At 37.6% G+C, this 10,052-nt stretch overlaps 2 protein-coding genes across 5 annotated transcripts; one reads left to right on the plus strand and one right to left on the minus strand.

Annotated features, from left to right (window-relative positions):
- Nucleotides 1–1,019: 1,019 nt before the first annotated feature.
- Nucleotides 1,020–3,006, minus strand: polr2k (RNA polymerase II, I and III subunit K). 2 transcript variants are annotated; one of them, XM_068575034.1, is made up of 4 exons: nucleotides 2,962–3,006; nucleotides 2,651–2,720; nucleotides 1,377–1,469; nucleotides 1,020–1,268 (listed from the first exon to the last, which is right to left on the minus strand). In XM_068575034.1, the coding sequence occupies exons 2-4, from the start codon at nucleotides 2,709–2,711 to the stop codon at nucleotides 1,246–1,248; spliced, it is 177 nt and encodes a 58-aa protein (XP_068431135.1). In that variant the 5' UTR covers nucleotides 2,712–2,720; nucleotides 2,962–3,006; the 3' UTR covers nucleotides 1,020–1,245. The 2 variants fall into 2 exon arrangements, with proteins under 2 accessions (XP_068431135.1, XP_068431136.1); XM_068575035.1 differs by lacking the exon at nucleotides 2,962–3,006 and adding an exon at nucleotides 2,937–2,957.
- A 281-nt stretch (nucleotides 3,007–3,287) lies between these two features.
- stk3 (serine/threonine kinase 3 (STE20 homolog, yeast)) lies at nucleotides 3,288–9,913 on the plus strand. Of its 3 annotated transcripts, none has more exons than XM_068575028.1 (11): nucleotides 3,288–3,439; nucleotides 4,390–4,470; nucleotides 4,642–4,770; nucleotides 5,032–5,146; nucleotides 5,553–5,717; nucleotides 5,895–6,062; nucleotides 6,175–6,312; nucleotides 6,562–6,687; nucleotides 6,798–7,002; nucleotides 7,217–7,410; nucleotides 7,550–9,913. In XM_068575028.1, the coding sequence occupies exons 1-11, from the start codon at nucleotides 3,417–3,419 to the stop codon at nucleotides 7,709–7,711; spliced, it is 1,506 nt and encodes a 501-aa protein (XP_068431129.1). In that variant the 5' UTR covers nucleotides 3,288–3,416; the 3' UTR covers nucleotides 7,712–9,913. The 3 variants fall into 3 exon arrangements, with proteins under 3 accessions (XP_068431129.1, XP_068431130.1, XP_068431132.1); XM_068575029.1 differs by having other exon boundaries at nucleotides 7,553–9,913; XM_068575031.1 differs by having other exon boundaries at nucleotides 4,394–4,470.
- Nucleotides 9,914–10,052: the final 139 nt, after the last annotated feature.

A 10,052-nucleotide genomic window follows, 5' to 3' on the forward strand; every position in this document is an offset into this window, starting at 1 on the left:
GGGGATAGAGGCAGATATATAACAAAAACTTGAGTAATCACGTCATTATAAGAGAAAAACAATCATTTTTCATCTTTGTTTTAGATGATGGTGCCAAATGTCAAAAATATTTGCTCTTTGGACGCTCACAAAACACAAGCATTGCTTTGTTTCTACCTTTTCTTTCATTAGAAATTCTTTTTTTTCTCTTCTAATGTATTTTTCAAGTGACACGGCATTAAATAGTTTGGTGAAATATTCGCTTATGTTTTGTGCATGCTGGCTTACTGTCGTGATTTACACTTGGATATAACTAAGCCAGCATTAATGTTAGTAGTAACATCAATGCTTTTCCTACTGGACATAGCAGAATGGCTGCTGTGAAAATAACAAATCAGAAAGGAATATGAAGGCAATTATTTGGACTATAGTTCTTTTTTTTAATTTTCTTTTTTACATTTTTCACTTGACCAAACTAGTGGTTTCTAACTTTGGGCTTGAGGCTCCAAAAAGGGTCAGTGTCCAAATTAAACACTTTTGCCTATAAGGAATAACATTTTATATTCCTTGGAAACCTAATAATTTATTTAGTTTCACAAACATATTTAAATTAGTTTAAACCGTAATTTCATCGTTGCATTTTTTGTGCAGATTTCCAGATAATTTAAATAATTTCAGCCTTTCAATTAAGAATTTTATGAAGAAATCCATCATCGATCGAACTACAACCATTTAGGGTCTCTAGTAGAAGGGTTTGTTTTAAGTTAAATCAAACCAAAGAGGTTGGGCCATCATACAACTGAATGATAACATTGTTTCACATCGCATAACATTTTTTTTAAATCTAGATTGTAGATGAAAAAATTAATAGAAGACCTGAGAAAATGGCATTATAAAAACATTTCTCAACTATTTTATGTTTTAATATTCCTTATATATTTATAAAAAGTTATACTTGCTGACTTGTTGGGGATATGTGGATGAATTGGTATTTATGAACCATAGAATCAAATGAGAAAAAAAAAACAATCAACACAATCAAAGCTATTAAAACATCTTGTTTTTTAATAAAGCAAAATCTTTCATCTGTTACTTTTTGTAAAGAAACAGCACTACTTGTGTCAAAATGAAAACGTTGAGTCAACCATAAGTTGGACCTGAACATCAAAACATATGGAGTTGTCAATCGATTTATTTACATGGTCAACCACTAGAAAAATAGACAACAAACAAGAAAAAAAATTTAAATGGTCGCTCTTCTCTTCTTCATCGGGCATCAAAGACAACCACTGAAATCAAATAGTCAAGGTAATGTACAGGTATAGTTCTCAGTTCATACATATCATTTATAAATCAAAATAATTTTGCCATCACAGAACATTACATTTAAAGGATACATCTCTTTGTTCTCTTCTTGTACATGATCCTGTACCCACACTCTCTGCATCGGATTGGATCACGAGCCTTAATTTCATTTTCAGTGTGACATTCTGCAAAAAATAAAAGAGTATTACAAAAAATATATCCTATATATTCACAATTCCTATTAATAGTAGTACTATAAGCTCGAAGATAATAGTTATAAGCTTATTGCAGATGAGTTGGTGTCAGAGTACATTTCGGCTGATAAGTTACAAGAGTTTTCACTTAAGGAATACATAACAAGGTTAAACGTAATTTAGAAAAAGTGTCTCTATTACATAGTTTGTCCACTAGAGATAGAAGATGAATTCATCTTGGTCACATTTCTCAAAAAACAACGACCACAACACCTAAACCGTGTCAGGGATACTTATTGATTTGTGTTTGTTATGCAAAAAAAAAAATCATTGTTACCTGATTTATTATTTATAGATTTTTGAACTCCTAAATATACATTTCAGTATTCAGTTCATGCCGAAGCCTGGTGTGTATTGTAAGTAAATGTGAATCATGTATTACTGCTCATTCAGAAGCCAGTGATTTTCATAAATGTCCATTTGAAAATATATTTGTGGGAACTGTGTTATTTATTTAATGTGAAACTGTGATTTCGGTGTGTCAAATTTAGATCTAATGGCTCAACAAAATCCTGAAAATATTTGTGTATAGACAACAAAAAATCGCAAAGTTTGTTTAATCTTCATGTGGGTTCACTTTTTATTATGTTGATTTAGTTTTTTGTGTTGAGTTTACATCATATCTATTCGGGATCAGTTCTGGCAGTGAATTTATTATTTCGTTGACGACATGAAGGTCTTGTGGATGTGTATCTTTTGACTGTGGGATATCTAAACGTGTATGATATCCTACGAAAAAGGGTTAGATCTATGTTGTGCTGTGTTGTAAAACTGTATGCATGACACAATACTAAAAACTTGATTAATTAAATGTAAAAAACCAATGTTATTTGGATCACACGGTATTCATCCATGACCGTGGGAACTGACAAATATTCAATGTTATAAAAGGCAGCAGCACAATTATTACAGTACGAACAGTACTACTGTTCTTTTGGATCTATGTGTAATTACATTGTCGTATGTGTTAACATAAATAGTTATACTGTACAACTGTACTGGCAGTAATATAACATGTAAAGCAGCAGCTTTAGCAGTACGTTAGTTATGGTACATTAGCATCGTTAGCTGCTGCACAATACACACAAGCATAATCTATAATGTAATGATACCTCCACATATGTAGATCATAGGCTGTTGTTTAGGCGGTTGCACATCTTTTTGAGGATCCATTTTGTTTCTCTGTAAAAGACAGAAGAAGCAATGTTGACACCATCACATCTGCATTGTTACATCATGCTAACACACAGAAACAGCATGTTGTGTCATCGTTACCGACAGTATCCGATTAAAGCGGGAGGCACAGTGAACAACATATGTCTTTCAGAAGCCTCACATGTCTGTATGAATATAGTACATATAAAATACACGGAAAGTAAAGATAAAAATAAGACTCGCCGTTCTAACACACGAAAATGTTTACCTCTCTTTTCACATCGCACACTGCAGCCTGCGCACATGCGTACAAGCGTCTTCTACCTCCGAGTAAACTGGCTCGTGATTGGTCAAAAGATCCCGCGTCACGTTTAGCGTATTCTTACCTATTAGCGTTATGCTAAACAACACACATCACATATATGACATATTCCATGGCATGAAAGAGTTTTTGTGCTTCATTTATTGCAGTTTGTTTATTATTTCTATGTTTCCAGGACATACGTTGTCCCGTGTTTGTAATCCACTCCGGTCCGACAGAGGGCGCTCTCTACACATCTAAACGTGGTGTCACCACACTATCCATCATCTGAACACTCAGCTGGCCCTCCTTTTTTGACAACAACGACTCTGTCGACAATGTTCACATCTTGACTATTGCCCCCAACGCTACTATAACTTAATATTAGTCCGTTGCATTTCTATTACCTGAAGTTATACATCATGGAGACGTCTGCGCCCAAAAGGTTTGTGTAGTAACGACGGTTTAAAACGTGCTTTTAAACTGCTAGCTAGCTAACAGGCTAACTGTCTTTCAGCTAGCTAATGCTAACTTAGTTAGCTTGATCAGTTTTCTGTCAAACTTTCTACTCAGTCAATACGAGTTAAATATTTTAGAGATCGCATCTTGACCACAGTCACAAGCCCAGTGTTTAAGCTTTTGATCGTCTCGCTGTCTTGTAGCTGTTAATTTTCGTTAGTGCCTTATAGTGAGCATTTTTATCTTATGCTACGTTATAATTTGGACATGTACGAGTACTAAATACAAATAATTAAAATGTACACGTCCCAGTAAAACAAATGAGTATTCTTGGCAAACATTTTTTCCCCATTGTAATTCGTGTGGTTGTTTGGCCAAATAAACCCCACAGGAGCGAAAGATAATAATTTAACCCGAGAGTGAGACACATCTGGTATCGAGATGACACATCTTAAAGAGTTGTTCTTGTCCATATAACGTTACCTAAATGTAAAGTCAAATGTTACTGTAATGCTTTACATTTGATAAGGTGTACAATTAGGGTTGAAGCTAAATGCTGTTTTTATCTCGTAATCTTTCAATTTACCCCCCATGAATAGATTGCTCAGTCTCCATCTATGCCTTAAATGGTACAAATAAATGTATCACATGATGACGTTTTCAGAGGGTTTGACTAAATATATTCCATCTATGTATTCCATTAATAGCCTACATGCAAAGACTTTGGTTTATTTATATATTTTAACACCCTATTTGTAATGGATTATTCTCAAAAAATATTGAATTGAAAAATCATTAGATGTGTATTAAGTAATGTTAGGTGCTGGAAAACACCATGTTTTTGATTTCAGAGGTTGTTTTATATTGCTTTAACTACTTCTTTTTAAGTTGATGTCTATACTGAAGTTAGAACTAATTTGTTCCATTTTTTTTCAGCAAGCTGAAAAAGCTGAGTGAGGACAGCTTGACCAAACAGCCAGAGGAAGTGTTTGATGTTTTAGAGAAACTCGGTGAAGGGTAAGACCTTTTTCGCTTGACTAACCACTTTCTGTTTCGACTTGTGTGCTATGGTCTAAAACTATTTTAAGTCACACAAAACTAGTCCGTCTGATCATTGGTACTTCTTAAAATACACCTCTTTTGTAAATATGTCTGCTGTAAATGCACTTTGTCTGTGTGTGTGTTTAGTTCCTATGGCAGTGTGTTCAAAGCCATCCATAAGGAGTCAGGCCAGGTGGTGGCCATCAAACAGGTTCCTGTGGAGTCTGATCTGCAGGAGATCATCAAGGAGATTTCCATCATGCAGCAGTGTGACAGGTTGGAGGAGAACACAGCTTTCCCCGAACCTCCAAAATCGTTACATTGATTATTGTCCTCAAATTTCATATTTGGCCTTTTATAATTTATTTTTATTTTCATATTTGCTTCCTTAGTTGACTCCAAGTTTGATGTTTGATTTAACAGCATTAGTTAGCTGCTGCTCTTGAACTACATGCATTTTCTCACTTCTGCAGTTTTTGTTTGAAAGAAACTTCTCCTTCTCTTTTGATAACCATTCTTTTTTGCATTTCCTTTTAGCCCTTATGTAGTGAAATACTATGGCAGCTACTTCAAGAACACTGACCTGTGGATTGTCATGGAGTACTGTGGCGCCGGCTCTGTGTCTGACATCATCAGACTGCGCAACAAGACGGTGGGTGCTTACAGAGATATTTTTGGTGCGTGTGTGGCTGTATTAAAATCTTAGTGGTTTCTGTTTCTGTTATATTTTACTTAGAGTAAATGGCTTATAATGTCTATCTTCAGTGATAGTTTGAACAAGATATTGACATAACATGGCATTGCTTTCAATAATGCAAATGATGGTGATGAAACCTCTAAAAGCTAAAATAATAGATTGTAAAGTCAGTTATTTGCTGTAGACACTGACATAACAATTTAAATAATTTTCTAAACCTATTTTACTATGTAGTAAGAGGGAAATGTAATAGATAATACAATAAGTTACACTTGTGTTATATAACTGTATTAGTTTCATTTCTTTCTTTACGTTTGGATTCTATTTAATCCATGTGTTTTCTTTTTTCTTCTCACATTAGTTGACAGAGGAGGAAATTGCCACCATCCTGAAGTCAACGCTAAAGGGTCTTGAATACCTTCACTTCATGAGGAAGATCCATCGGGACATCAAGGCAGGAAACATCCTCCTCAACACCGAGGGACACGCCAAACTGGCAGACTTCGGGGTTGCTGGACAGCTAACGGTAACTTTAGAGCAGTTGCTTGATGGTTTGTACGAGTGACGGCAAAGAGAGTATTCTTTTCAAACTTCCACTATGAATATATCGTCTTTTACTGGTTTTGTGAATTCATGTGGTAATTATTTGGAAATTTCCAAGTTCACAATGATGACTCCAACTTTTGTTTTTTTCTCTCTGAAGGACACTATGGCAAAGAGAAACACTGTGATCGGGACTCCCTTCTGGATGGCTCCAGAGGTGATCCAAGAAATCGGCTACAACTGTGTTGCTGACATCTGGTCCCTGGGCATCACCTCCATAGAAATGGCAGAGGGCAAACCTCCATACGCTGACATCCATCCCATGAGAGTGAGTGTACACAATGTTCAAAAAGCAGTGCTAACACACAACATCTAAGCCCAGAAGCAGGATTTCTTTGTTATTCCACCTGACTTTTTGAAACCTCTTTGCTTTCCTCCAGGCGATTTTCATGATCCCCACCAACCCCCCTCCAACATTCAGGAAGCCGGAGCTCTGGTCAGATGAATTTACAGACTTTGTCAAGAAGTGCCTGGTCAAAAATCCAGAGCAGAGAGCAACCGCCACGCAGCTCCTCCAGGTTGGAGGACACACGCAACACACACACACACACACACACACACACAGATGTAAACTTGTAAGAGCAGAACATGAACACTTTGGTGTACGCACTCAGTGACACACTGATGTAGGAATACTTTAACTGAGTACATGTAAGAGGTGAACTAAATGCCATGGGTTCTCCATTTGTGATCACAATGTCAGAGAGCAATTGAGCCATTAACATTGGCACAAAACACATTTTTGTTTCCCTTCTGTGAATGTTCAGCACGCATTTATCAGCCAAGCCAAGCCGGTCGCAATCCTGAGAGACCTCATCACTGAGTCCATGGAGATGAAAGCCAAGAGGCAGCAGGAACAGCAGAGAGAGCTGGAGGAGGACGACGACAACTCTGTACGTATGCTGAGATGTTAACAATAAAGTTTGTTTTCAAGCAACCACTAGATTTGACTGGACTTAAGTAAACACTAAATGTTGAGGCCACACAACTGAATGTCTTCCAGGATGAGGAGACGGAGGTGGACTCTCACACTATGGTGAAGTCTGGCTCAGAGGGTGCAGGAACCATGCGGGCCACCAGCACCATGAGTGACGGGGCACAGACCATGATTGAGCACGGCAGCACCATGCTAGAGTCGGACCTGGGCACCATGGTCATCAACAGTGATGATGATGACGATGAGGAGGAAGACCAGGGATCCATGAGGAGTGAGCACACACACATAATGTTGATTCAGTGACAGGGAGAACAAGGGGAGCACGTTCACGCCCCAAGTTTCCACCAAACTTCACTGTTTATGCTACAAAAGCAAAATGAACGCTTGAGCCAACAGGAGAGTGTGAATGTTATTAGCTTTTCTTGTCCGTAATGTTGTCATACGGGTATGGCAAAAGAGTCAAAAAACCTCTTCCTCCTCCACAGGACACGCCACCTCTCAGCAGCCAATACGTCCGTCCTTCATGGACTATTTTGACAAGCAAGACTCCAACAAGGCCGCCCAGCAGCAGGAGAACTACAACCACAACCAGCCCCAGGAGCAACCCGGCTACCACATCCAGTCCAAGAACGTCTTCCCGGACAACTGGAAGGTGCCACAAGACGGAGATTTTGACTTTGTGAGTAACATCTTCTCTGAGCATGTAATCTGCTGTAATTAATTTGGTTCCACCTGAATGAAAATACAGCAGTGCCTCAGTTGATGTCATACTAAATACAGTGTGACTCATTGTCTGTGTTTGTTTGTGCACTGTCAAGCAGTTGAAGAACCTGGACTTTGAAGAGCTGCAGCTGCGTCTGACTGCTTTGGATCCCATGATGGAGCGTGAGATTGAGGAGCTCAGACAGCGCTACACTGCCAAGAGGCAGCCCATCCTGGATGCCATGGATGCGAAGAAGAGACGACAGCAGAATTTCTAAGTGCCTCTTGCGCTAGTCTTGGCTCCCCAAAGCCACCATTGCCACAAAACTTACATCCCCTTGACTCAGAGGAACTAAGATGACCGTATTGTCTTTGTTGGAAGCCCACTGCTGCTCTGATTTCTGATTGCCTACTGACTGGCCTCTAAATGAAGTTAGATGCCTCTTTTGCATTCATTTTGGCTCCTGGAATCTACACTCGTCTGCCTTGTTTCTACGCTTCGTCTAGATGCTATTCTAAGTTTGTTCTAAGTCTTATATTTGTTTTTACAGCGTGAATGATACTCAGGACTGTGGCCAAAGAGAGAACTGAGGCTTGTCTTTCATACGTCTGAAAGTCACAACATGACTTCCCCCTTTTCCACAGAAAACACTTGGGGAACCCCTTCGACACGTAAGGAAGCCGTTTCTTCTGGCAGTAGCAGCAGCACAATCACAGTGGTCAATGACAAGCGGTCTTTTTTCCTCAGACTTTTCACTTTTTGTGTAAATATAATATAAAGCCTAGTTTGGAAATACCTGCAACAACAAGCTGTGGAGGCTTGTCCATGACCAAAGACAATCAAGATGATGTTGTTAGTTAAGAATGCCTTAAAATTAATTTAGACCTGGTCAGGTGGTTAAATCCATTTCCTCAATTGGAGATGAGTCGCAAGTGGACTGTGGAAAGCTGTGAGGATGGAGTGAAATGACAGAAATCATGTCGGTGGTGAAGAACGAATCATGCACGTTTTTATGGTGGATCAGACTATTGGAATTGTTTTTATTTTGTCTTAAATATCGTTTATTTAAGTATGTTGTGTTGGGGCTTCTTTTAAATATGCCGTGCACTGTCTATATATTGACTCCAGGCATCTTGGTGCCTCATAACCCACCTGTACCACTTCCCCAATGTTCTCTATGAATTTAGAGTCGAGCTTTTACATAGCAACATGATTTACTCAAACTAAAACCAGAGATGGCACCAAAATTCATTCTAAACTATAAAAAAAAAAATAGACAAGTAAATGCATTCCATTTTTTGTTATAGCTGTGTCGTCTTTAAAAAGCCCTGCAGATGTATTACTATTTAATATGAATCATGTTTTCTGTAATTGTTCCGCACTATGATTGGACAATATGTGGAGCCATCTCGTATGCAACGCGTCAGTGAAGAGAAAGAAGTAGCCGATGAACGGATTCATGGTTGTATTCAAAGAAGTAAACTCACCAGGTTCAGATAAAAGACTCAAGTGTCTTACTGATGCTGTACATTTTAGGAAAAAAAGCTGCAGACCCCTTTTTTTACAATTACTTTTTTTCTCAGCAAATTTCTCTGCAGCTTATATCAGTGTTTGTTTGAGAATGTGCTTTTTTTCTGGCATTTAGATGGGATTCAGTTGGACTTTATTTCACAATTTTGAATGTTTAATGGAAAACTCGTACTACTCAATGAGGGAAACAAACTGCTGGTTTAGTTTTGATATTTTTGTTTACACCTGCTAATCTTTTTGAATGAAGTTGTATTTGCAATACATATACAATAAGTCTGCAGGTTACTGTTACACGCGAATGTTAATAAGCAGTCTTCATGGTTTAGCACATACTGCATATTAATCAACATTATGATGATACCATAATCTTATGAATAGACCTATCTGATGGACAATGTTGCTAAAACACCTACAACAGAAATCATTAGCATTCTCATAAATTAAGTCTGCAGTTCATTTGCAATTCGCACACAAGCATTCACAATTTATTTATTATTAAATGTAAAACTTGTTTTCATTTTGTGACACGGGTTTAAATATGGTAGCTGACTTAGCTGTTAATATTTCTCCCCTTTGTCAAATATATGTTGCTTTATTTCTGCGTGTTTTAAACTATGCATGTTTTAGTTGCTTTTTTTAGTGGAACGTTTCTAACGGCACAGGTAAGTTATTATGGAAGCTGGGTTTTCAGCTTTAACAGAAACAGTTTGCTCTGTACAAAAAAATCCCCATCTGAAATATGACATTGTGGAGAATAGGCAATAATGTTTAGTTATCTGAAATCACGGTTTGATATATATATATATAGCTATACAATTTTGTTTTCATTTATTTCAGTTTTTTCTGCAATATAATGACTTGAGAGTGAAGAGTGGAATGTAAGCATTTATGTTTGAACCACCTAATTTATTATCTTTTGTTTGTAATACTTTATTTTGAGCAGGTGCAAGATACAATAAAAGTTACTTATAGTTAACCATATCTGCGGTGGAATCCTCTGATCTTATCTCCTAGACTATAAAAGCAGACTTGAACCTCTGAGAGCAGAAACCACCATGAATGACCTCCTGTCGTACCGTAACTGTTCT

Source organism: Clinocottus analis, unplaced genomic scaffold (assembly GCF_023055335.1).
Source record: "Clinocottus analis isolate CAN_PGR_092001 unplaced genomic scaffold, fCliAna1.0.p SCAF_14, whole genome shotgun sequence".
NCBI lineage: Eukaryota > Metazoa > Chordata > Actinopteri > Perciformes > Cottidae > Clinocottus > Clinocottus analis.

Bases quoted from the DNA above. Each gene is read 5' to 3' on its own strand.
- polr2k (XM_068575034.1), bottom strand. From the start codon at position 2,711: ATGGATCCTCAAAAAGATGTGCAACCGCCTAAACAACAGCCTATGATC. The intron at 1,470-2,650 runs GTATCATTACAT...TATTTTTTGCAG, and splicing joins TATGATCTACATATGTGGAG to AATGTCACACTGAAAATGAA. The intron at 1,269-1,376 runs GTATCCTTTAAA...ATTTGATTTCAG, and splicing joins CAAGAAGAGAACAAAGAGAT to TGGTTGTCTTTGATGCCCGA.
- stk3 (XM_068575028.1), top strand. From the start codon at position 3,417: ATGGAGACGTCTGCGCCCAAAAG. The intron at 7,003-7,216 runs GTGAGCACACAC...CCTCCTCCACAG, and splicing joins AGACCAGGGATCCATGAGGA to GACACGCCACCTCTCAGCAG. The intron at 7,411-7,549 runs GTGAGTAACATC...TGCACTGTCAAG, and splicing joins AAGACGGAGATTTTGACTTT to CAGTTGAAGAACCTGGACTT.